General features: G+C 45.9%; 5 protein-coding genes and 1 pseudogene across 7 annotated transcripts; 2 read left to right on the forward strand and 4 right to left on the reverse strand.

Annotated features, from left to right (window-relative positions):
* Positions 1-1,091: 1,091 nt before the first annotated feature.
* On the reverse strand, positions 1,092-2,008 carry LOC101774653 (annotated as a pseudogene).
* Positions 2,009-3,272: 1,264 nt separating this feature from the next.
* On the reverse strand, positions 3,273-4,600 carry LOC101780448 (polygalacturonase inhibitor 1). Its single transcript, XM_004973817.3, has one exon. The coding sequence runs from the start codon at positions 4,427-4,429 to the stop codon at positions 3,422-3,424; it is 1,008 nt and encodes a 335-aa protein (XP_004973874.1). The 5' UTR covers positions 4,430-4,600; the 3' UTR covers positions 3,273-3,421.
* Positions 4,601-7,190: 2,590 nt separating this feature from the next.
* LOC101780852 (potassium transporter 26) lies at positions 7,191-11,408 on the forward strand. Its single transcript, XM_004973818.1, has 8 exons — positions 7,191-7,391; positions 7,519-7,741; positions 8,272-8,520; positions 9,000-9,050; positions 9,174-9,434; positions 9,613-9,665; positions 9,773-10,142; positions 10,507-11,408. Exons 1-8 carry the CDS (start codon positions 7,191-7,193, stop codon positions 11,319-11,321), a joined length of 2,223 nt encoding a protein of 740 aa, XP_004973875.1. The 3' UTR covers positions 11,322-11,408.
* Positions 11,409-12,419: 1,011 nt separating this feature from the next.
* LOC101781258 (3-oxoacyl-[acyl-carrier-protein] reductase) lies at positions 12,420-13,876 on the reverse strand. Its single transcript, XM_004973819.3, has 3 exons — positions 13,451-13,876; positions 13,051-13,280; positions 12,420-12,973 (listed from the first exon to the last, which is right to left on the reverse strand). The coding sequence occupies exons 1-3, from the start codon at positions 13,773-13,775 to the stop codon at positions 12,695-12,697; spliced, it is 834 nt and encodes a 277-aa protein (XP_004973876.1). The 5' UTR covers positions 13,776-13,876; the 3' UTR covers positions 12,420-12,694.
* A 1,114-nt stretch (positions 13,877-14,990) lies between these two features.
* Positions 14,991-18,865, forward strand: LOC101781649 (protein EMSY-LIKE 3). 3 transcript variants are annotated; one of them, XM_022827318.1, is made up of 8 exons: positions 14,991-15,240; positions 16,017-16,225; positions 16,313-16,422; positions 16,536-16,689; positions 17,181-17,369; positions 17,446-17,508; positions 17,619-17,682; positions 18,433-18,865. In XM_022827318.1, exons 1-8 carry the CDS (start codon positions 15,213-15,215, stop codon positions 18,474-18,476), a joined length of 861 nt encoding a protein of 286 aa, XP_022683053.1. In that variant the 5' UTR covers positions 14,991-15,212; the 3' UTR covers positions 18,477-18,865. The 3 variants fall into 3 exon arrangements, with proteins under 3 accessions (XP_022683053.1, XP_022683054.1, XP_004973877.1); XM_022827319.1 differs by having other exon boundaries at positions 16,536-16,650; XM_004973820.3 differs by having other exon boundaries at positions 14,992-15,240; positions 16,536-16,710.
* A 774-nt stretch (positions 18,866-19,639) lies between these two features.
* Positions 19,640-23,048, reverse strand: LOC101782059. Its single transcript, XM_012846643.3, has 3 exons — positions 22,522-23,048; positions 21,753-22,347; positions 19,640-20,857 (listed from the first exon to the last, which is right to left on the reverse strand). The coding sequence occupies exons 1-3, from the start codon at positions 22,899-22,901 to the stop codon at positions 19,925-19,927; spliced, it is 1,908 nt and encodes a 635-aa protein (XP_012702097.1). The 5' UTR covers positions 22,902-23,048; the 3' UTR covers positions 19,640-19,924.
* Positions 23,049-25,062: the final 2,014 nt, after the last annotated feature.

Consider the following 25,062-nt stretch of genomic DNA (forward strand, 5'->3'; position numbering starts at 1 on the left):
CGTAATCGTCACAGATCGATACAATCCGTGACGCTTCTAATTCGTCATAAAATAGCCTCAAGCCCGCTTAGCCTAGCCCAAGCCCAACTTTAGTGACGAAAATATTTGTCATGGATCAAATAGCCACGTCAACAACAGGTGACATGACTGATGATGTGGAGGATATTGATGACGTGGCTGATGACATGCCAACTGACGTGGCCGATAACGTGGCTGTTGCCACGTGGCCAATGACACGATGGCTGATGTGGCTGATGACGTGGCGTTGCGGAGGCTCATATGGCTGGGCTTCTAGCTGTACGTCGGTGCCGGATCTTGTGGATGCAGCTCTCATGAGCTAGCTGTGCAGTGCTCTTCGAGGATCATCACCAAGGAGGTGGAGTGCTCCATGTGCTGTCAAACGAGCTTGTCTACTACTGCTAGACCATCAAGGAGTTCCTGATGCTCAACTGCATTACCAGATGATCGAGCGTTGTAATTTGTGACAAAAAGTTGTGTTAATTCTTTGGATTCGACGGATGATGTAAGGATAGATGATGTTGCAGTTGCATCTCTTTGATTGGAATTTCAGAGTGTAATCCATTATTTGTAGTGTAATCCTTGTGTTTATGTTTAATCGAAGGATAAGAACCGTCTCTTGTAGCACATCAATATGCATGTCTTATCTTTATTTGAAACAACAGGTAGTTAACATTGGTTCAGTCTACAAGAAACTATCCAGTTTAAAAACTTTGATGAATAAAAATATAGAAAATTTATTTTTTTTTCTTTCTAAAATAGTCATTTACATGCGAATTAGTGAACACATTATTTTGTTATGAGCAATTTGCATATAAACAGACTCTCATGCCTTTAGGGGCATTACATATATTTCCTTCACAGCCTACAGTTTCACAACTGGTTTAACCAAACGGTCTTCTATTTTTCCCACAACTGCTTTTCCACAGCCCGTAGCTCACAATAGCTTTTCCAAAAGCCACAATCTAACCAAACACGCCCTTAAAAGATACTTCAGAGAAACAGTGACTAGACACACTCACACACATGATAGACTTATTGCTTTATTCATCAACCTAAATTAAACTCTACTATCATTTCTTGCAAGGGGGCAGAGGCGCGCCACAGAGGCACTTGTTGTGAACATAAGAATGCACTCCATGGGATGTCATGAATCTTCCACTTGATATTTCACCGCAAAGCTTGTTGTAGCTGACGTTGAAGTACTCAAGATCTATATCCCTCAGGGACTTGGCCACCCCTCCCTTGATCTGGTTGTGGCTAAGGTCCAAATAGGTCATGTGGTAGGGAAACCTGACTTGTGTCATGTCGAACTCAAGCTTGTTCCATGACAAATCGATCTTCGTTGTAGGCTTTGTGGCATTAAATAGGAAAGATGGGTCACCAGTGAGCTGTTGTGTGAAAGATCTATGGTATCAATGTCTTCGCTGCCATAATCTCTTGGGATCTCTCCTGTGAGATGGTTGTTTGACAGGATGAGGACTCGGAAGCTTGCATGAAGCAGTCCAGGAGGAATAGACCCAGTGAGCTTGTTTCCACTAAGGTTAATGTATCTGAGGTTAGGGAGGCGACTCAGAAACTGAGGAATAGGCCCTGTCAACTTGCTGTTGGTGATGGCTAGAGCACTGAGATTCATCTTCAGCAAGAAGTCCGGAATAGGCCTAGAGACTAATGAGTCCGAGATCTGAAGAAGCACAAGGTGTGAGAACTTGGCCAAGGCGGAGGGGATGGAGCCATAAAGACCTGGGATGCGCCTTAGCTGGATGGTCTCCAGCATTGGCAGGTAGCCCAAGGCTGAAGGGACGGGAGCTGTGACATTCATATCAAATAGGGACACAAGGTTGACGCGACCATCAGTCTCGGAGCATTGAAGACCTTGGAGCCAGGAACAACAGTCGGTGTTTGGGAGCCATTTCGATTAATCAGGAGGATTGCCGAGCTGCTTCTTGATCTTCAGGAGAGCAGCTAGGTCGCTGCTGTCGCAGGCCATGGCTGATGGCAGGACAAAGGCATTGGTGACTAACGTAAGGAAGAAGATAAGAAGCAAAGGGGAAAGGGGAAGGCTTGAGTGTGCCATGGATCTGCTACGGTTGAGTGGCTGGAAACACTAGTGGAGTACCCCCGACGTTTGGATACCAGGGGCTAAACTTTAGCCCTGTCATATCGGATGTTAAACTAATTACAAAATTAATTGCAGAACCCCTATGCTAAATCGCGAGATGAATCTATTAAGCCTAATTAATCCATCATTAACGAATGGTTACTGTAGCACCACATTGTCAAATCATGGACTAATTAGGCTTTAGATTCGTCTCGTGATTTAGCCTAGAGGTTGTGTAATTAGTTTTGTAATTAGTCTAGGTTTAATACTCCTAATTAGTATCAAACATTCGATGTGACGGGGGCTAAAATTTATCCCCTTCCTCCCAAACTAAGTGGCTGCAAGAAGTAGGGTGATGCGACTAAGTGGAGAAAAACCTGATCCTGAAGTGGGCCGCGTGCTTCCACATTTAATAATGCACGTCTAGGTGGAAAGCGAAATGACAGACAGGTAGGCTGAAACATATCCTTGTCTGCACTTTTGTTTTATTTGCATATTTTTTGTGGCCATGTGAACCATCACATGCTATTTCTCTTGAGATCATCACCTCTATGTTAGATGAAGCCTCTCTATGGCATGCCACAAGGATCAACTGGTTGTGGCTGCGATGATCATCTTGGCTTTGGTTAGTGTCTCTTTTATCATGTAATAGTTCCCTGAGCACCTCTCTGCTTTGTTAAGTTCATTTATGTTCAGCATCCACTTACGGGCATGCATCGTCCAAAACTTTGTGCTTCAAGCACTTAATCTATAAAATCTGACACACAAAAAGGAACCTCAAACTCAAAATATAGATCCTTGATATCGTGCGAGTGAGAATCTGGAGTGTGCTGAAAGTAGTCATTGGAGTTAGTTGCAAGCCCATCAATACACTGAGATTTTAAATCTTCTTTATTTCAGAATCATGCATTTATAGACATCAACCATGTTTAATTTAGCAACTCAGTCTTGCCTCAACATTTAACACGGCCACTAGAATAAGACAGTAGCACAACTACAGAAAAGATTCAGCATGCCACGGCATGTCAAATAAGATCATGAACAACTGGAGATGATATGGTGAAACACCGAGGATAGTTCCTTCAGTAATGCTGCGAAACAGCATCTGATACTAATGTTGGTGAGTTTAGCAAGGAGTAGCATTTCAGGTGGATAACCTGTTGATCTCAAACAAACGGCTCACAAAAATAAAACAGTGCACTTCACATCTAACCAAATCCAGAAGAGAAATCAGAGCGCTAGTCGCAATCTTTAACCGTACATCCTGCTACTTATTGCTTTATTCGCCAAGCTAATTATTCTTTACTGCCGTTTCTTGCAGGGGGGTAAAGGTGTGCCACAGAGGCACTTGTTATGAACATAGGAATCTGCTCCATGGTATATCATGAACCGCCCAGTTGGTATCTCACCACAAAGATCATTGTAGCTGACATTGAAGTGCCCAAGCTTTATATCCTTCAGGGACTTGGACACCCCTCCTTTGATATGGTTATGACTGAGGTCCAAATAGGTCAGGTGGTAGGGAAACCTGACTTTCGTCATGTCGAATACAAGCTCATTCCATGAAAGATCAATCTTCATCATTGGCTTTGCGATATCAAATAAGAATGATGGGTCACCAGTGAGCTGGTTGTGTGAAAGATCAATGGTGTCAATGTCTCCATTGGCATAATCCTCTGGGATCTGTCCTGTGAGCCTGTTATTGGACAGGATGAGGAATTGGAAGCTTCCATGAAGCAATCCAGGAGGTATAAACCCACTGAGCATGTTGCCGCTGAGGTCTATATATCTGAGGTTGGAGAGGCGACCCAGAGACCGGGGAATAGGCCCTGTAAGCTTGCAATTTGTGATGGTCAGAGCACTGAGGTTGGTCTTTGCCAGGAAGTCAGGAAGCGGCCCAGAGACTTGTGTGCCAATGATGTCAAGGAACTCAAGGTGTGAGAGCTTAGCGAAGGAGGAGGGGATAGGACCATACAGCCCCGGCATGTTGTCAAGCTGGATGGTTTGCAGCATCGGCAGGTCACCATAGGCTGAAGGGATGGGAGCTGTGACATTGAGTCGAAATAGGGCCACAAGGTAGATGCGTCCAGTCTCGGAGCATATAATGGAGTTATCCCAGGCACAGCAGTTCGTGGCTGGGAGCCATGAGGATAGCTCGGGAGGGTTACCAAGCTGCTCCTTGATCTTTAGGAGAGCATCACGGTCACTGCTGTTGCAATCCATGGCTGATGGCATGCTGAAAGCATTGGAGAAGAAGATAAACAACAGGATAAGAAGCAAAGAGGAAGGGGGAAGGCTAGACTCCGCCATATATTCCTTTGTTGGTTGAGTGGCTGAAAACTCTGGTTGTGTGCCTCTGCTTAATATAGGAGCATGAAGAAAGTAGGTCTCTCAGCAATGGAGTGATGCGACTAAGTGGAGAAAAACATGGATGCTAAAGTGCACATGCTTCTATATTTGATAATGCACAACCAGCCGAAAAGCATGGATGACAGGTTGGCGTCTCGTCTGCATTTGTATTGTTGTTTTCTCTGTACATTGTTTATGTCCATGTGAATCAGCCGATGTTGTTGTCTATTGCAGTGACGGTTCCAGTCTGTGATGAGCTCCTAAATAATCCTAGATGTGGTGTGAGCACAGCATGCTGAACGACATTAGTTGGTTGGAAGCCCATCTGTGTGATGAAATTTATAATCTTTCTTCGCTATTCAAGAAAAATGCCTCTGGAGACAGTTGTGATGTTTAGTTAAAGTAGCTCAGTGTTACTTAGGGGCTGTTTGGATCTTTAGTCCCGACTAAAATTTATGTCACCTCGAATATTCGAAGGCTAATTAGAATGACTAAATATGAGCTAATTATAAAACTAATTATCACAGATGGAGGCTAATTCCCGAGACGAATCTATTAAGCCTAATTAATTCATCATTAGCATATGTTTATTGTAGCACCACATTGTCAAATCATGAACTAATTAGGCTTAATAGATTCATCTCGTAAATTAGCCTCCATCTGTGTAATTAGTTTTATAATTAGTTTATATTTAATATTCCTAATCAGTATCTAAACATTCGGTGTGATAGAAATTTTAGGAGTTTCTAAAGAAACAAACGGGACCTTACTCATTTAGTATGGCTACGAGCAGAACTGATGAAAAGGTTCAGATGTCACAGTGCTTGTCAGGGTAAGAGCATGCTCGGCTGGAAATGAACCTTTTTTTCTGTCCTTTTTATAATTAACTGAGGATTCGATATACTGTTAGCATGTGAAATCTAGGAATCTAGTGCTGATCATTTGTTAGACGATGGAGGCATTTAGCACAATAAAATTGGTATAGCCTGGAAGTAGTGGAAGTACATTTTGGGCATGAATTAGCAAGTACTTAAAATGAGACTACGGGTGACATTCTCTGTGTCTTATGGAAATATTATTTTGAATTTGAAATGCTATTGTGCTGTTCTTACATATGTTGTTTCAACCAGAGCAAGGTTTTATTTGCTGAATCCTATTTCCCATTAGTATTTTTTTTAATCTATATACTTTATGAAATCAGCTATTATTCCAAAGCCGTGATCTGAATACAAAAAACCTTTCTCTTTGTAATTAAAGTAATTGGTTAGGTTGTTTGGCATAGTTCATTGTAGTGATAAACATAGAAGTCCTATCACAAAGTCAATGAGTGTTCTCTTTTGCAGGGACATATAAAATGGACGGAAGAGTTGCACTACTGAGGTTCTGAAGGAGGATGCTGTATTAGTAAGTCAGCAATCAAGAGTGAGGAAGAAGGTTTTCAGTTTTACAATTGGTTTGGTGTTAAGAAAAACCATTGAGCATGATCCTTTGCACAGAAATGATCATCCATGGGAGGCTAACTTTGCTTCTCAGAAGGAAATTACGGTGCTGAGAGGTAAGTTGACAATGCCAGGAACAATGCAGATAGAGTTCCTGGTTTTGTGAACTATCTATGAGACCTACACTGCTACTGAAGTAATGCTCAAAGACTAATTTTATCACATGAGACAGATGGTACAGGAGCATGCACACCAGCTGCTCGAGAACCACCATCTCTCGTGAATTAATCCATGAGTGACTAAAACCAAAAACCACTACCAGTTGAGCAACTGCCGCCGCTGCACTTCTCAAAACTCATGACCTCTCCTACTATTGAGCAGGTAGACGATCTTGCATTATCACCTCAAGTCCCCAACACGCCAATGTGCTTCACATAACAATTAGAAATAGACTTCAGAGCGCTAGTGAAGAACTGTGCATTATTTGACTTCCTGTTTTATTCATCAACTCCAATATTCTCTACTTCCTCTTGATACAGGTGTATGAAGAATGCAGGTTGAAGCAATAGATAGAGTAATGCGGTCAAGTGGGTAAAAACCTGATCAAAACTCCACACGCTTGTATGTATAACACTGCATCTGAATGAAAATCTTGCAAGTTTCAAGGCAGGTTGGCTAAAGCAATGTCTGCACTTGCACTGCTGTCCTCTTTGTCGTTTATCAGTTGGCAGTGCTTGACCACTGCCTGATTACTACTGTCCTGCAGTAATTTAGGGCGAATCCGAGAGCAAGAAGTAGCTGTGTCACTGATGGACGATAGCAACTCAGTCAAATCTCGATGAACCTGTACCCACCCGCCACTTGCTCTGTTCGCTGAATCTCTGACGAAACAATGCAGGACGGTTAAGATCAGATTTACGCGCGTGCTTCGGTTGCGATTTTCCAACGGACCCAGATCTGACGCGCACAGTATTTTCGGTTGCGTTGCATGGGCCAGAGCGCGTGACGGGCTCACGACGTCCTCGCAGATTCAGCTGGGCTAGGGAGCGGCGGCGGCGTTCGACGCGCGCGAATTTTTTTTATTTTTTATTTTAGTATTTTGCAAAATACTAAAATAAAAAATAAAAAAAATTCGACGCTCGCGCGCGCACAAGCAGCGGCGGCAGCAGCAGCAAGGTGTATATATAGAGAGGCGTAACCACATTCCTTGCACGCCTCCTCTCCCGGCGGCTGCGCTCAGCTCGTCGATCAAAGCGCGTCCTCTTCTCACGGAAGGCGGCGCCATGGAGCACCACGCGCCGCCGCCGGACGACGTCATCGTCCAGGTGAACGCCGCCGCGGTGGCCGCCGTCGACGAGCGGAGCTCGACGAGCCAGATCGAGGAGGTCGGCGGCGACGACGACATCAAGTTCATCGGCGCCGCCGGCGGCCTCACCCGCCGCACCTTCAGCGAGTCGTACAGGATCAGGCACCGCAACCCTCTGGTACGTGCCCGGGCCACCGACGTGACATAGTCACATAGATTGCACGCGTACCCTTCCATTGCTTCCGGCGATCCGGCCATACAGCTGCTGATCGATGGGCCGGCGGCGGCGGCGGCGGCGCGTGCAGGAGTTCACGCCGTGGCAGGTGGCGCTGCTGGGGTACCAGTCGCTGGGCGTGGTGTACGGCGACATCGGGACGTCGCCGCTGTACACCTTCTCGTCGTTCACGCTGCCGGACCCCAGCAAGGACGACCTGCTCGGCATCCTCAGCCTCATCCTCTGGACGCTCACCCTCGTCAGCCTCGTCAAGTACGTCTTCATCGTGCTCCATGCAGACGACCACGGAGAAGGTATATACGCGTACCTGCACGTGTGCTAGATGCTATATATACAAATCATGTTCATGTTTTTTTCGTTCTTCTTCTGTGACCATGATTTGAAATGTGGAGTTGGATTAGATCGATCTAGGAGCAACGCCTGTTACACTTAAGAATGTGTCAACGAAAAAAAAAATCTACTCCTTAACAGACTGCATGCATCGCCTAGGATCTAGCGAAAGTCCGGTGTCAGTTTGGTGAAAAAAATGGCCGACTTTTTCGGACTAGCCAACTGAAAAACTGCTCGTGTAGTCGTATCAGTAGAAATACGCGAATGCTACTGATTTTATTTTCTTAAAAACATACTGATCGAAATGAGGAGGCAAAGTACGCACAACGTATCTCCAAAAAGGCGAATATATGTTTCGAATCGTTGCATTAGACAGATTATACTTTCTATTTCCTCTCAAAGCATGGTTTTGATGAACTGCTAAAGAATATGATGCGACGTGATGATGTTGTGATAAGCTGTACAGGTTAACTGTCTGACTGCATCTGTGCAGGTGGTACCTTTGCCCTGTACTCGCTACTGCGTCAGCATGTGAATTTCACCGGGAAGAAGATGCCGGTGCCTGTGACACGGTTGGCATCTGACTCTAATCTCAAGTTCCACAGCAAGAAGAGCAGCCTGCAACCGAGGATGCTCAAGTTCTTGGAAGGAAGTGTGATTGCACAGGCGGTCATCACCTACCTTGTGCTGATTGGGACCTGCATGGTGATGGGTGATGGTGCCCTCACTCCGTCCATCTCAGGTACAAATGATTTTTTTTTACAGCGCGGGTTATGGTTACCCTAGAATAGTAGAATAGCGAGGACTCTCGGTAGTGAACAAAAATATGCAAAAAAACAAAGAGCAACTGAAACAATGGTGTAACAACACTGGTGTGAGAATGATAGACTTTTCAGTACAAAACATGTAAACCAAATAATTTCTGAAACTCATACAATGCCATAGACAGACTTCACCCAATCAGCTATGCAAGAATTGAATTAGACTTCTTATTCTCCCTAGATTTTATATATCCCCTTCCGAATACATTAATTAATCCCATACAAGCAATGTTGTCTGGTCCTTCAGGGCAACTTCCATATCCTAATCCCTTTCAAGCCATGTCGTTTGTCCCTCATCCGCGTAGTAGTTATTGTCTTTTCAATTAAAATTTGATAGGACTAAATTCCAGGTCAATTATCTTTTGGATTTCCTGATGCTGTTCTCTTAAATTTTATCCAGTTCTATCAGCTGTTCAGGGAATCCAATCAAGATCTTCTAGAATTACACAAGGTAACACTGGTTATATTTTAAACTATTCTATGAGCTACCATTTATGATCATGATATTTTGGCCAAACCAATAATTTTATTTTTGCAAGGAATGAGTAACATTTTATATTGCTTATTATTTCAGGTCATGTTGTCCTCCTATGCGTGATTATCCTGGTCTTCCTTTTCCTTTACCAACGATATGGCACAAGCAAAGTCAGCTTCACTTTTACCCCAATTATGCTTGTGTGGTTCGTGTTAATTGCATCAATTGGACTATACAATATGATCAAGTATTATCCCCCAGTTCTGAAAGCCATATCACCACACTACATATATATGTTCTTCGCGAAGAACAAAAAGGCTGGCTGGGAGCAACTAGGAACAGTTGTTTTGTGCATAACAGGTAAGACTTGTAACCTAACAGCACTATTTTTTATTTCAACAAGAAACATGCAATATAATTACATAATGTTATTCTTCATGTAAGACTACGAGAAACAAGCAATATTTATGATTTTTTGTAATCTAGTACTACTAGCCAGTTAATCACCACACAAGTAAATAGCTGGGGTTGTTATCAGGTGCTGAAGCTATGTTTGCTGACTTGGGTCATTTCAACAAGAAATCAATCCAGGTAATTAATGTGGTTGTTTTCATATTATATAAATAAGAAACCATTAGTTATTTTCTTTTTCTTTTTTTGAGAAGCCATTAATTATTTTCCTTTCCTTTGCCTTGCAGATGGCATACTCATGCCTAGTTTATCCATCGTTGATCCTTGCATATGCTGGTCAGGCAGCATTTTTGATCAAGAACCCATCTAAGCTCAGCAGTACATTTTATAGTAGCATACCAGAGCCACTGTTTTGGCCCATGTTTGTTGTGGCTACTTTGTCTGCCATCGTCGCAAGCCAGGCATTGATATCTGCCAGTTTCTCCATCATCAAGCAATCAATTGCTTTAGGTTGTTTTCCTAGAGTCACCATGAAGCATACCTCTAAAAAATATGAAGGCCAAGTATACTCTCCAGAGATTAACTACTTCTTGATGATAGCTTGTATCTTGATTACCGTTGGTTTTAAGGGTGGACCAGAGATTGGGCAAGCCTATGGTAAGCAATTTAGAACATGCTTATATTAGTTTGTTTGTTACTTTTCTTCATCGTTTTGGGGTACGCACATTGTGGGTTGAAAGCGCACATGTTTAGTTTGAGCTGAAATGGTAGCACATAAAGTTTAAATAGCAATTTATAGAAACATCATGGTTATATAGCAATTTTATAGAAACATCATGGTTAGCCTAATGCTAATAGTAATTTTTATAAACATCATGGTTAGCCTAATGCTACAGTAAACAGTATTGCTACAATTGCATCTCCACTCGGATAGATACATGGTATTTAAATAGCAAGCTTTGGTAAACGATGTACATAATAGAAGACATCATCTGATTACCTTTTTCCTTTCGGACTGCAGGTGTTGCAGTGATATGGGTAATGCTTATTACAACACATTTGATCACAGTGGTCATGGTAATAATATGGCAAACTAATATTGCATTAGCTGGATCATTTTATGCTGTCTACGCTATCCTCGAAGGTCTTTTCACAATTTCACTTCTATACAAGATTGCACAAGGTGGTTGGGTTCCATTTGCAATAACAGCATTTTTCCTTATAATTACTCTTTCTTGGACCTATGGACGAAGCAAAAGGAATGAATATGAAACAAACAACTTGATGGATAGGCAAGAATTCATTAAAACAGTTACTATGAGCAACAGAGTACCTGGAGTATGCATCTTTTGCACAGACTTGATGAATGGCATCCCACCAATTGTGCGTCATTATGTTCAGCATATGGGTTGCCTCCGCGAACTGATGGTGTTTGTCACTGTGAGGTATCTTCCTGTTACATCTGTCCTTCCTGAAGAGCGGTTCCTCTTCGACAGACAGGAGCCTTTTGGAGTTTACAGGTGCATAGTGCAATATGGTTATATGGACAATCAGAATATGGATGATGATGAGTATGTTGGATCAATCATTGCATCCCTAAAGGAAATAGCTCAAAGTGCTGATGAGGTCGCGATGATGGATTCAGCCTTGGCAAATGGATCAACCTTTGTATTTGGAAGGGTCATTTTAAAGATGGGTGACAAGCAAAATTGTTTCAAGCGCTTTATTATTAATAACCTTTACAGATTCCTGCAAAAGAACTTCAGGTCCAACCTTTCCAGTCTAAAGATAGCTCCTAGTAAGACCTTGCAGATTGGAATACAATATGAGATTTGAGTAGAGGAACTTGACACAGGTTGAGATGCTACGTGAGATTTTAGGAGATGCAGATGTAAGGAGTTTAGGTGTTTCTTATATGTAGTTGGTAACTCCATTAAACTATTCATTTTAACAAGGTTTTTGTTTCACAAGGGTACTATATATATTTTTGAAGCATGGTGATTTTCCTTTAATCCGATTCAGAATATATGATGGTGAAGTGAAGTGTTGGTGATCGCCAATGATTTTCTTCTTGCAGCGTACAAACAAAATTGTTTCATTCTACTATCATGCAAAATATCAGCAAGGGACATCATGTACATAGTACACTATTGTATTATTTGAACTTTTGTCTTTCTATCAACATGGAGAGTGTTTTCCCTTTTCTTCCAAACATAAGTCAAAATCTTTGAAGCACTGGATCAGAATGAGGACGCATATCTCAGGCTTATATACAGTAAAAGAATAAGTGGCGACAACGAAATATCAAATGGTTTTTTTATCCTAAGGAATTGCATATACACCTTAGTACTAGCAGAAAATTCAAATGCCTTCATTTTTATACCACCAAACTGCATAGTTTTGGCGGCACCTCCTCCTCGAGCGCCTTGTTGAATCTTTTATAAAAATGAAAAAGGTCAACGATTTAGCTGCTTCAGAACGCATAGTTTTTTAACATGAGAATGGAATATCCACAAGTCCACAAGCTAGCCTTCTTGATTCATGACGTATAGCTAAAGTTACTGTCGGATTTGGATCGCTATCTGTTGGACAGAAAGGCTTAATGGGTTATGTGAAACTTCATCTGTTATGAGCTCAGTAGGTCCCGGTCAGTTGAGTTTCCTCCCTCAGCATTCCCTCGCAAAATTCAGTCAAGACCTTTTGGTGCCATAGCCAAAATTCGAACATCACAAACTCTGAATTAAGATAGCTGCAAGCAAGGAGACAAGGTTGCCTTGCAGAATAATCACTACCTGCCTTCACGAAATAGTTTTGTGAATGGCTCAGGCTCAATCGACTGTGCATAACAAGAGCAACTATGCCTCTGTACATATCCTAATGATGACACCAAGAAAGTATCAAGGTAATTCGGATTTCGGAAGGTGCAGCCTGAACTGGATCAATAAAAAAAAAATCCTTTCAATGCTGAGGAGTGCCTCTTCATACATACGAAGCTAAGTTATTTCTATTGCTTGTCTTGATTACTAAACTCTTACTGCAGCATCATCGGTACATATTTATATATGAAGTATGAAATTTTCAGTCAGATCAATCTTCAGGATTGCATATCGCCACCAAAATATCATATTTCATGGAGTCCCTAACTGATTGCTTTATGCAATGATATGTAGAGTAACATAGCTACAGTAATCTAAACCTCGAATTTGAATTTACAGTGAGGAGAATATTGGAACACCGGGTATGCTGACACCTGAGTCTACAACGAAGATGTTGCCAGTCACATACGACGATGCTTCATGAATCAGGAAACGGACCAGCGATGTCAGTGCTGGATCAGTAGTGCCATGTTCCTTAAGCGGCACTATCTTTGAGGCGACAGTGTTCAACCATCTCTTTTGCAACAGAGGAGCAGTTATCTCTGATTTGAACAGCCCTGGCGCAATTGCGTTCACTCTGATGCCATATGCTCCCAATTCCAAAGCCATTAACTGCACCAATATACTCAGACTGGTTTATTATGAACATAGGAGCCCAACTAATGTTTTATGAGGAACATCAACACTACCTTTGTGGCATAATGCACAGCAGACTTCGATGACGCGTATCCAATTGAGCCAGGCAGATGACCGCGATTAAGACCGGCAATAGATGAAATGTTAATAACTGAACCCTTTAGCTTAGCATCACGCATGCGTCGACAGACATGTTTGGCCACAAGCCATAATCCGGTAAGGTTCGTCTTGATGAGCTTGTCCCACTCATCCTCAGGCCAGTCCAGTGGAGAATGCACTGCACCTGTTGAGGTATAAAGGACACCAACATCACCGTCCACTCAAGCCAATATGTACTTGGTTTGCTAATCGAAAGGGGATCACACATTTGAGCTTAATTTGATGCGTATTTTCATCTGGAGAATCATTTAGACCCCTAAAAGAACATATCTGAGCTCTAATTTGATGGATTACCTCGGATGCCAGCGTTGTTGATCAGGACGTCGATGCGGCCGAATGCGTCCCAGGCCCTCTGCACCGCCGCCTCCAGGGCCGAGCCCCCGGCGGCGACGTCGAGCTCCACGGCCACCGCGCGGGGCCCGTCGGCGGCCGCGGAGGCGTTGATCTCGTCGCAGAGCGAGCGGAGGCGGTCGGCGCGGCGGGCGGCGGCGACGACGCGGCAGCCGGCGCGCGCCAGGTCGAGGCAGAAGTCGCGGCCGATGCCGGAGGAGGCGCCCGTCACTAGCACCACCTGGCCCTCCAGCCTGCTCCAAGGCGGCGGCGCCCCCGCCGACGCCATCGCTGGTGCGCTCTCGCGAGAGGAGGAAGGGGATCTCAGAAAAGCCACCTATGCCAGTGATCACGCGTCTCGGCTCTCTTCGTTGCTTCGCTTCGACCTCCCGATAAACATGTGTATAGGTTTTGATGGCATAGAAGAAATTTTTTTACATATTCGAAAAATATATCGAAATAGAGAGATAGTGATTAGTGAGGGTACGAATTAGTTGGGCGACAAATTTTACACTTTTCTGTTTAAAACTAATTTCGGTGTACGCGGAATGATTGATATGATTTTGAGTATAAAGATTTATTACTGGGAATCACAGTAGACAACTCATATGTGCAGGCACTATGCTATAAGTGTTGAATGTTAGACTCATGAATCAAATATCCTATCATCTCTTGGCTCTCGTGAGTCAAACCAAAACTATTGTTTAACAAGCACCTCTCTGACAAGCACTTCTCTGACAAGATTGATACCTATGTACCTAGAAGAAATGTATTATTTCCTCGATGTTCCTTTTGCAATAGATCAAACATTTTTCTAAATAAAGGTTTCGCCAAAGTAGAAACCACATAAGTAAAACACAGAAGCACCTAAAATTCCAACTTTATTCCTATGGTTAGGTTTTGGCTTTAGATTGGAGAGACTGTGTTTTAGAAGGAAGTGAGAGATTGTTGGGGCTCGGATGTGCTCCTAGGTTTAGAAAGGGGTTGGGGAGGTCGACTTATCAAGACATATGTGGGGCAGACGGAGTCAGACGGGTAAGGTGATGGTAACAACAGTTAAAAGTGACGAAGGAACGATAATGGTGTCAAATGTGTAGAAATAGAAAAATGAAGTGGTTAACACGTGGAGTGGCGAAGATGCTTTAAAGATGGTTGGAGGAGAGCAAAAATTTAAAGACGGTTGGAGGGGAGCAAAAGTAAGGTTGTGTAAGTGTGAAAATCAACGCAGTTTGATATGGAGGTTGAAGGTGCTACGATGTTATTATTTGAAAGTTAGTCTATTTTCATGCATTTCAATCTATCAAATTTAAATCTGATCAGTTTCTAAAAATAAAAAATCTGCCTATCAGAAAAGGAAAACTTAGTTTGTATGTCTCCTTAACGGAGAACAGCGTGCAAAGAAATTTTTTTATAGCCCATCAGAAAAGGAAAATCTAACGTAACTCGAAACTATAAAATTCCAGGGGGCTACACGAAAAAACTATCTCTAAATTTGGCAATCGGCTTGACTTGAACCCTCACACTTTACCAAATCCCCATCCGATTCCACCACGATAAACCCCCCAAACCGAGGTCGGACCCCGCTCTACTAGCTATGAATCGGACCTCCGGCTGTGGAGGATCTAAGATTCAGCGGATTTGAGATCTGATAGGTTCCGACGCGCGGATCCGCAGGAGACGCCGCCAGTTTGCAGGGTTTGCTGGCTCCTCGGCGACGCGGAAGGTCATGGCGTACCGCGCCTTCGACGGCAGCGGTGAGTCCCGTTTGGTTGATTGATTTGTTGTTCGTTTGATGCCGACGATTGCGAGGAAGCCCTGCTCGCGAAGCAGCATTAGGCTGCGGGCGATTGATTGATGTGTGCTCGTTAGCGTGGTGTTGCGATTTTGGATAGGTTTTCGTCAATAGTCGCATGGAAGATGTGTAAACAAGTCATGCTAAACGAGCAAGCGTATTAGTCTCAAGAAAAAATAGCACCTGTGATTGATATCTTTCAGGGTTGAGTCCAATATGAACTGTAATGATGGGTTAATGGGGGGATAGTCCTGAATATTGCGCAGATAGGCTGATTGATGCTTTTGAAATACTGATGGGGGATCACTGCTTTATAGTGCTGGGAGTAAAAAAGGGTTTACCAACTGTTTCATCCATGTAGTAAATTCGTATCATATAAATGTAAGTGTTTAATTCACAAAAGGCAGGATGATTATGTTTGGATTTGTGAAGAGTTGGATTGAATAGCATGCCTGTTGTAGTATGACTGTATGTATGGGGGTGAGAAGTTATTGCTGTGGATACGACATAAAGCTAAGTAACTTATCTGAACACTTATTTTGATGAAACTTCAGTTTGTTGCTTTAATGAATACTTTCGTATTTGCATTAGTGGAGGATTGGTTTTAAATATGTAAAAATTTCACGCCTTTTGTGCTGAAATTATTAAATTAGATTTTTGATTTATTAATGCTCTAAAATTGTTGCAAGATGCATTTTTAACTTATCTGTAGTAGTTGATAATTTTCCCTAATTTCAGGGACTGATGATGTACTCCCTTCAACATATCAAATTAGTGGACAAAGAGTGCATTTCAGTGGGAACGGAAGGTCATTAGCAGGGACACTTTCTCAGCCAAGGCAGCCAAGGCTGCACAGCAAGTTGGATAGTGATATACATCAGATCGAACAACAAGCATATACTGGTGTTCTCAGAGCATTCAAAATGCAATCAGATGCCCTAACTTGGGTAATTTCATCAATGGAAAATTCTTAGTGACTATTGTAACTTGTTATAATTCCTTGCTGAGGGAATTAAAAACCATCTTTTATACAGGAGAAAGAAAGTCTGATCACTGAACTAAGAAGAGAATTGAAAGTCTCTGATGAGGAACACAGAGTGCTATTAAACAAGGTCAATGAAGAGGAAGCTGTCCATAGAATAAGGTACCCTGTGCAAAGACTAAAGCACTTGCATTTGTTGAAATGAACAAACCAATAGCTTCAATATTGATTACATGATCATTAAATTGTGCTTTGTATTTCACAAACTTCTGTAGGCAGTCAAGGCAGGGAGGTGGAATGCAATCTAGCTTGCATCATGACAGTGTAGTTGCTCACAGTCTTGGACCTCTGAAGAGGCAGAAGAAATCGCATTCCGTCTATTCATTCCCTGTGGGTCCCCAATCGCCTATCACGCCTTCACATGCACTGGCGGGCAACAATGCAGATACAGTAGGTTTGGTGTATTTCTGATCTTGCTTTGTAGTCACCATAAAAAATGTTCTTATTTGTCTCCTGTCAAATGTGAATTACATACCAGCTGCTCAAAAAGTATGTTCATCTACCACGCAAATGCACACAGACCAAACCAAGATGACAAATTAATCTTTTGAAATTATGCAAGTCAGGAAAGAAAATACAAAAGTATCTTATGTTGCTGCATCAGTTTTCACTGGCAATATTTTGTTGATGAGGAGACAGAATTCTTTACCTGCTGTTTTGATGGGCTATTACAGATTTTAATGAATGTTTAATCAAGTGTATCTCTAAACCTTAATGTCCGGTATTTTGCTATGTGAGCCTGGTTCAATTCAACACCCATCGTATATTTTTGAAATCTTAATCGTCAGTGACCAGCATTTGTGCTGTTAGTGTTGCATGATATGTGCTCTATTTGGCTGTTAAAAAGTGTCCTCTGACAGATGGCACCTGAAAACATAAGATGGGGCTCTGCCTATCAAGCCCTTCCAAATCAAGTTGGTTGGTTGGCATCTGATGGTGCTATGCCAGGCATGGGCAGAAGAGGAAGGTTTCACGAGACACCCAATGGCATCAGCCTTTTCAACTTCAATCATATTGATGTACCTAATACTGGTATTCTTGTGAAGAAGGTATGCTGGTTGAGATTTTTTTGATGAAACTAAATGGAAAATCGTTATTTCAATTTCATATGCGTGTTGTTAACAGGTCGAGATGGTATTATCCCATCCAGATGTGTATGCAATTCAGAAGGCAAAAAAATTGCTTATAGTAAGTTGATTTTCCCTATTCCCCCCAGTAGTTCTGAAGAGAACTTGAACTGGTGAAACTGCAATTCATTTCTTCTTGAAAATTGACACGGTAAATCATTATCATTGCAGGACCAAGAGCAGTCATTGCTTGATGCAATTGCAAAACTTGATGAAGCATCTGATGGTGAAAGTGGTAAGTTGCTGTGGGTTGTTAGAATTCATGAACTTGCTATTTAGATTAATTTGCCCAGAGGACAGTGAAGATTGGGAAGTAGTAATTCTTGATTACTGTCGTTTACAACACAGCAAACTCTGTTCTCCTTGCGATAGGAAATTACATGTGCTATTTTGTGTACTGAATCAGTTGTCTGGTATTTAGTTCAATTTTGAAGATGTGCTGGCAGCTTTCACAATGTCACTGAAATAGCTTAACAAGTTGGCAAACCTGTGCCCTGTGGCATGCAAAAACTCAAGTGTCAAACGCAGTAGTATAGATAAAGAGCATCAATGTTAATGATTGAGAATAGATACAGTCTGTACACTTTTTTATCACCCTCTTCCTTTTTGTCAAAAATGGAGAAATCAAACTGCTTGCATTCCTTGTCAAAAAAAGGTTGTGTAGGTCGCAGTGTGTTGCGTTTAACGCAAGGAAGGTCAATTCCACCTTCAAAATAGATATATATGTGCATTGTTACTCTGCCAGTGTTGTAGAAGGCTTGAAATCTAGTGTAGATTTGCTGAGCTAATACTGCATGCAATGATTAAGTCTGGCCCACATGGGAGACTGGAGTCTGGAAATCCTACTGCTAGACAACCTGATTAGAATAGCCAAGTTTTGAGAATTCCATCCTAAAACATTTTGCATGGTTGAAGGTGAACACAGCAAACATTGCACATTGTTTATGATATAGATCAATTTCACTAACGACTCTTTATGTAACAGATGATATTGGGCTCGTTGAAGGACAGATAGGTGTAGTTGGGTGACATGGGTGTTGAAGTTATCAGAACTTCACATTACAAGCAGCAACTGGATATTTTGGAGCTCCCAGTTCAGACTGCTAGTTTGCAACTTATTGGTATGGTAGGTTAGGTTCTTTCGCACTAGGGCAACTCTGCACATGCTCTGTGATGGGAATATGCATCTTCAACACCATGGTGTGATGATCTTTCATCTGTAATCGAGTGTAGTAGCTATATATGCTTGTCCTTCAGAACTGAGGATTCAGTAGTTGTAGTCTTTGTAGATTCGTTCTCCTTGGCCATCTGGCAGGCCTTGCTCTGCTACTATACTATCTATTTATCTAGGGATGTTAGACTTGTTTTCGTTGAGCTATTTTCTTCCAATTCTAGACTAAAAGAATAGTTTGGATGCTCTTGAATCTCGAGTTTCAGCATACAAACTCTACATCTGAGGTGGAGCTGGGAGCCAGAGCTAAACGGGGCCTTAGTTTAACCAAGCACACGTATCTGAGGGGAACATAATCCGCATTTGAAGTGGACTGTGGATGAGGGTTACGTGCTGCCTACAGTTCAGATTGTATGGCTGGTACTCGATTTTGAACATTTCGCAGCATCGTTGTGGATCAGGAACCCTGTTGTTGTTCAGCTGCAGAAGGTACGCAAATTTCGTCGAGCGAGAATTTTGGATGGGCAAACAACTTCTTACTACAGCAGCACAAATAGGTATCGTTCTCTCTCTTGTTTTGAAAGTGTACGCACTGGACTCTGTTGTATTGCCACAGCAGGAATGGTTGGATAGCATTAGCATCAAGCCGTTTCAGCGCTCTTGAAGCGTAAATAAACAGCTGAATTAACACGAGCAGGGATAGCTCAGTTGGGAGAGTGTCAGAACTGAAGATCTGAAGGTCGCGTGTCCGATCCACGCTCACCGCATGGCATTTTATTTTTACAGTTTTTCAACGCAGCGCTCTATTATTTCTCTCATTTTTTCTTACCCTAGCAAAAAAGCTATCAAGTAACAAGTTCATCTCAAAACACAATACAGTGCTGCATCAAATGAGCAATGGTGCCATGTTGATCATCCTTTTTAACAGGCAGCTCTCTTGCCGATTAGTTTAAAAAAGGAGCAATGATGTAAAAAAAAGAAGTCCCAAATGAGACTTGAGTAATTGGCTGAGTGGTGTTCCTTGTCCTTGGAGAGCACTTCCTGCTCCAGTATAAGTTTCAAAATCCAGTCCAAAAATCATACACAACAACAGTTTCCAAAAAGGAATCGTTTTCCTTCAAGTCCCATGAAAGGAGACCATGAGAGGCGCAGGTCAGTCCATCCAGTTTCCCCATTCGAAAACCAAGTACCACCCCTACAACACTGGCATACAGTACAAGCTCGGAACGCTCCTACAACCCTACAGCATTTACACACAGCTGAGACTGAGTCTATCAATTCCTACTGCCTTCCCATTCCCGTCCCTTCACTTCCTCCCCCCACGCTTTGTCCCGCCCCCCCTTGCCCTCTTCGCTGGCGGCGGAGATGGGGGCGCCGCAGCACGCTTAGGGGGCCTGCCGATGTTTCTCCTCCCCGGTGGGGTGCCCCTGCCCCTCTTGGAGCCAGAGCCGCCGGCAGGCTCCTTCTTGCCCTCGCTGCCCTTCCCGGCCTTCTTCTGCTCCGCCGCCGCGGAGAGCTTCAGCGTCTCCAGCAGCGACACGCGCTCCGTCGAGGGTGCCGAGCCTTGCTTCATCCGGTTCAGGAAGTTCACGGCGTTCCGTTTCTTGGCGACCCCCGCGCCGCTCCCCACCGCGCTGCTTCCACCTTTCTTGCCAGGCTTCTTCGTCCCTTCGGCAGGCGCGTCGCTGTCCGAGCCATTGTCCTCAGTCTTCTGATTTGGAGCTGCCTTCCTGACAGGGGCGGCGCGGGTCTTGTTCGTCCTCAACCCCCGCGCCTTGTCCTTGGTGCCACCTGCCTTCTTGCTCGCCTCGTTCTCCTCCTTATCAGTCTCACCCTTCTCCCCTTTCTCCTCCTTGGCGGCCGCGGCGGCAGCCTTCGCGATGGAGCTCCGCTTCCGGCAGACGATGATCGGCGCCGTCTTCTCCAGCAGCGACCCGACGTCGGCCTCCGCCTTGGCCTTCTTGGACGCCGGCGCCGCAGCCTTCCCCGAGGTCCCGGGCTGGTCCTTGCGGAGGGACGCGGGAATGTGCTTGGAGACGAGGGCGCGCGTCCGCGTCGCCGCGGAGTGCTCGGGCGAGCCGCGCGGGAAGAAGACGAGCGCGTTGGTGCAGAGCAGGAGCAGGTCGCGGTAGAACTCGGACGCGGACGAGTAGCACGCGCCGCCGCCGCCTTCCAGCTTCGATCTGACCGTCTCCAGGTCCACGTGGCGCCTGATGGTGCTCCTGTATTTCGCGTCATCCTGCGAGCAATTTTGGCTGGTCGGTCAGCGGAAGAGAAAGAAATTCCCATACAAAGAAAAAGTAAATAGTTGTTGAAAATAAATGTGCTCAGAAAAGAATCAAATCAAATAAAATTAAAGGAAAAGAGGGAGAACAAATTTAAACACAAAAGGCAGCTGAAAAACGATGCACGACACGTTAGCACGTGATGGCATGATTTTTTTCGCCCCTCGAAAGGATCGCAAGCTTATTTTAGTGGCCCCAGCAGTCAGCACACTGTACCCGCGGCGGCACGGAACAATGGCCGACAAGCTGGACCCACGCTTCTCGATTAAACTCCACGTGGCGACTCGCGATTGGGCCTCCCGGGGCCACCCCACGAACGCGAACCGCGCCTCCCCCTGCGCCACCCACCTACGCATCTCGTCGCGCGCTACCCTTATCTCCAGCTCAGCACGCCCCGGATCGGACGGCGCCCGATCTACACGTCCCGCACGGCACGGCCGCACCGTCACGACCGCGCGCGTACGTGGCCGGCGTGCCCCACAAGGCCACCAGTCCATTACCGCGGCCACCCGACGCGTCCGTACTACCACGTCCTGTCGTCCTGCGCTCGCCGGCGACTCGACGAGTCGACGGCGGCGACGAGGCAAGGTGGTCGCTTTTGCGTGTGCACGCAAAGCGGGAAGACGCGATAATTTCGCGCGATTTGGTGCCGAGCGTGCGAGTACTCAGCAGCATATCGCGAGATGATCAGGAGACGTGCTCCGCTGAGCTGACAGCCGGTTTGGGCGCTTGTGTTTGGACGGCTTCGTAAATTGATTTAGGAGAGGGTCATTTTTCATTTTTACAGTTTTACTGCGTGTGGAGAAAAACCGGGACGGGAGAGGGAGGATTGTTTTGTTTTTTTTTTACCTGGCTCTCGAGCCGCCGCTCGAACACGGAGCCCGGCTTGCTGGTCCGCACCGACTCGAGGAACGCGAGCAGCGCCTCGGCCTCCGCCGCGGGGAGGGCCGCGCGCGCCGACGTCGACGCCGACGCTTCCTCGGCTTCTGCCTCCTCCACACCGGCGCCGCCGCCGCCCTCCCGCTCGCGGCGGCGGGACGGGCTGGCCGAGCTCTGCACGTCGCTGCTCTCCTTGTCGGTCTCCTTCGACCGGGCCACCGACTCGCCAGAGACCTCCTCCCGCTTCACGGCCAACGACTCGCCGGCCGCGGCCTCCTCCTCCTCCCCTTCCTCCTTCGCCGCCGCGGCACCGTCAACGGCGGCGGAGGCCGTGCCGGCGTCGTGCACGGGCCGCTTCAGATCTGAAGAGTTGGACTCCTTGCACGACCGCCCGGACTCGCCGCCGGAGACGCGGTCCTCCCCGCCGCCGGCGTCGTCCTCCAGCGATCCCTTCCCCGCCGCCGGCTCCTCGCCCTCCTCCGCCTTCACCGCCGGCAGATTGGCCTCGCCGGAGATGCTCCGCTCCCTCTCCTCCTTGAGCCGTTTCACTTTGGATTGCAACGACCTAATCATTTCCGATGAGAAAGAAAAACGTAATCAGCATTTCCGCCGGGAAAAACAGCGGCCGCCCGATCAGCATCAGACGGCTCACGAGGCGCCGTGCTGGACGAACCCGGCAGGCTTGTTTTAATGTTTTATCATTATATGGTCCAGGCTGTTAATTTTTTTCTTCCTTTACCCGATCGAGAGATCGTATCGCTCGACCTCGCGGCGGAGCTCGGCGACGCGCAGCTTGCGGAGCTCCTCCACCCACCCGTCAGCGGCGGCCGCGTCGGGGTCCTCGTCGACGTCGCCGCCGCCACCGTTCTCGCCGGCGCCGGCGGCGAACCGGCGGTGGAGGAGGCGGAAGTGGAGGCGGCAGCCGGTGGGCGTGAGTCGAGGGGCGGCGGCGGCGGGGCAGCGCGACTGGACCTCCATGGCCACGGAGTCCCAGCTGGCCGTGCCGTGCCGCCGCACGGCGCACGCCAGGAGGAGCTCCTCCCACGTGCCCCAGATCTCGCCGCCGGCCGCCGCCGAGGTCCCCGGCGAGACGCCGGGATCGTCCGATCTGGCCGTCATCCTCGCCTCCCCCGCCGTACCGGCTCCACGTCCCGGCGTCGGTGGCGGCGGCTCATAGCGCCGCCTCCATGGATTGGGATGAGAGGTGAGCTAGGGTTTGGTTGGTCTGGTTGGGCTAGCCCCCGGCCCCCGTGCCGTCGCCCCCCCTGGCTATCTATCTCCCTGTGTGGTTCGTCTAGGTTTTGGTTCAGGCCCCCATCCCCACCATCTGGTCCTTTTCTCCCTCTCGTTTTTTTTTCCTTTCTCTTTCTTTATTTGGTTTGGTTTGAGAAATGGAGCCGGTGAAGCCCCTTTGGGCAATTCTGAGGTTCTCCACGGGTCTTTCACGAAATGGGACCAAATTGAATTCCAAATAATTCATGCCCGGGCCTACCTACCATTATTCAATCGAATTTTCAATTCTGATATTCTCCCGGGCATCATGGCGCCTGCCCACCTGCTTCAGCGTGCCAAATAATCCGGCAAATCGTGCGGTGTGAAGCAGACCGGAGCAGAACTGACTCGGCCCATGATATCATGTCGCTATCCCATAAAGCCCGTAAAACTGGCCCAATTGAACACTACGGAGTAAGAGTTTTATGATCATAGAGCGATAAGTTTTGTAAAAATTGTTAACAAAACTCAGTTTGAGTGAGAGGCTTTTCGGTAATTGGCATTAGCTTACAATCAATACTAAAAGATGTGTTTAGTCTCATTGGCTCGCCAAGCATGTTATGTACTTCTTTTTGTCTACAGATATTAAGTTTAATGCATCTAATCCTTTACTAAAAAGAGCACGTATTTTTTTTCCAAAAGCAATTATCTACTAGAAATACTTTTCCAATTATTCCCTAGAATTTTTTTAAGAAAGGAGTAAAGTGCACCTATGGTCCTACTTTTTAAGTTTTTCTCTCTAAGTGAAATCTCAATCTATAATTATACCTAGTGCCAAACACTAAGAAAGATTTAGAACCCAGAATCTTACTTTGAGAGTTTATAGACCTAGACAAGAATCGAGAAAAGTTTAATTTCCCTGATTCATTTTACTCTTATGAGAATGTTTTTCCAAAAACTTTTTGCAAAAATGTGTCCAGAATTATTTGCAATCCCAAAAGAAAATGACGGGTTCCGGTAAAGGGTACCGGAAAAAGCAGGATGTTGCACTAACAGCACACCAGCACATGACTGCGAAAAGACGAGAGGCTTAGGAAGGGTCTCATGGCGGCCCCTGACAATAGCAAGAGAAGAGCAGCGTCCATACCAATAACCTTCTGAACGAATCTCTGATTCCCTCAGAAGCTTGTGGGCTAGACCTAGTGGGTCTGCTCACGCGAACCCACCGAACATCTCAACCATCAAACGACACACATGGAGAACGAATGAGCCCTCCCTCGACCTTGAGGTCGGGGGAAGACTCGGGGGCTACTGACGGGTTCCTGTACCAAGAGTACCCCGAGGAAGGGATTCAAGGCAGTCGAGACACAAAAAGGCCAATGGCCCAACAGCAAGAGGCACGCTGAAGACGGTCTAAACGACGCTGCGGCCTATCACGCGACCTCCCTTGGTCGGGAGCCAAGAGCCGTAACTCGTCGGTTCGGCCAGATCGGGGTTGGGGCCCTCAAGGGGCCCACAGCGCCCTACCCACTCCTTGACTAAAGGGTGACTAATGCCGTACCGAAAACATTGAATGCAGGGCGTGGCCCTCCTGACCGCCCCACGCCAGAGACATGATTGGGTGAGAGGAGCCAACCTTTAGCCGGGGGATCCAAGGGTGAGGCTAGACCCCTCGGACCACCTAGGACGACCTGCAGAGCGAGGCCACACGTGATCGTACGCATCCACGCGCCCCGATATCATCATCACCCTCGCCGCCAAGGTGAGCCGTCAAGATCAAGACTCTACCCCCATGCTGGGCCCCGTACGGGCTCGCGGGCAAGGTGGGACCCAACGCCAAGTGTATCGGCACGGGAAGGCCGTGAGCGTGCCAAGAAGGTTGAGGAAAATCGGGAGAAGCGGCATGCCCCGTCCAGGCTGCTAACCAAGGCTCATTCACTCATCTCCGATATGGACGTCAGTAGGAGCTTCCGTCCCCTTCACTGCCACGGGGTTGGCGGACGGGACGAAGCACGCTGCGGAGCAGGTCAGGACGTGCGTAAGCAGCCCACGCCACACAGGAGCCACC

Source organism: Setaria italica, chromosome VI, assembly GCF_000263155.2.
Source record: "Setaria italica strain Yugu1 chromosome VI, Setaria_italica_v2.0, whole genome shotgun sequence".
NCBI classification, from domain to species: domain Eukaryota; kingdom Viridiplantae; phylum Streptophyta; class Magnoliopsida; order Poales; family Poaceae; genus Setaria; species Setaria italica.

Bases quoted from the DNA above. Each gene is read 5' to 3' on its own strand.
- LOC101780448 (XM_004973817.3), bottom strand. From the start codon at position 4,429: ATGGCGGAGTCTAGCCTTCCCCCTTCCTCTTTGCTTCTTATCCTGTTG.
- LOC101780852 (XM_004973818.1), top strand. From the start codon at position 7,191: ATGGAGCACCACGCGCCGCCGCCGGACGACGTCATCGTCCAGGTGAAC. The intron at 9,051-9,173 runs GTAACACTGGTT...TTATTATTTCAG, and splicing joins ATCTTCTAGAATTACACAAG to GTCATGTTGTCCTCCTATGC. The intron at 9,435-9,612 runs GTAAGACTTGTA...GGTTGTTATCAG, and splicing joins AGTTGTTTTGTGCATAACAG to GTGCTGAAGCTATGTTTGCT.
- LOC101781258 (XM_004973819.3), bottom strand. From the start codon at position 13,775: ATGGCGTCGGCGGGGGCGCCGCCGCCTTGGAGCAGGCTGGAGGGCCAG. The intron at 13,281-13,450 runs GTAATCCATCAA...ATACCTCAACAG, and splicing joins CAACAACGCTGGCATCCGAG to GTGCAGTGCATTCTCCACTG. The intron at 12,974-13,050 runs GTAGTGTTGATG...ATATTGGTGCAG, and splicing joins CTGTGCATTATGCCACAAAG to TTAATGGCTTTGGAATTGGG.
- LOC101781649 (XM_004973820.3), top strand. From the start codon at position 15,213: ATGGCGTACCGCGCCTTCGACGGCAGCG. The intron at 16,226-16,312 runs GTAATTTCATCA...TCTTTTATACAG, and splicing joins AATCAGATGCCCTAACTTGG to GAGAAAGAAAGTCTGATCAC. The intron at 16,423-16,535 runs GTACCCTGTGCA...AAACTTCTGTAG, and splicing joins GAAGCTGTCCATAGAATAAG to GCAGTCAAGGCAGGGAGGTG.
- LOC101782059 (XM_012846643.3), bottom strand. From the start codon at position 22,901: ATGACGGCCAGATCGGACGATCCCGGCGTCTCGCCGGGGACCTCGGCG. The intron at 22,348-22,521 runs GTAAAGGAAGAA...GGAAATGATTAG, and splicing joins CGATACGATCTCTCGATCGG to GTCGTTGCAATCCAAAGTGA. The intron at 20,858-21,752 runs GTAAAAAAAAAA...AATTGCTCGCAG, and splicing joins AGCGGCGGCTCGAGAGCCAG to GATGACGCGAAATACAGGAG.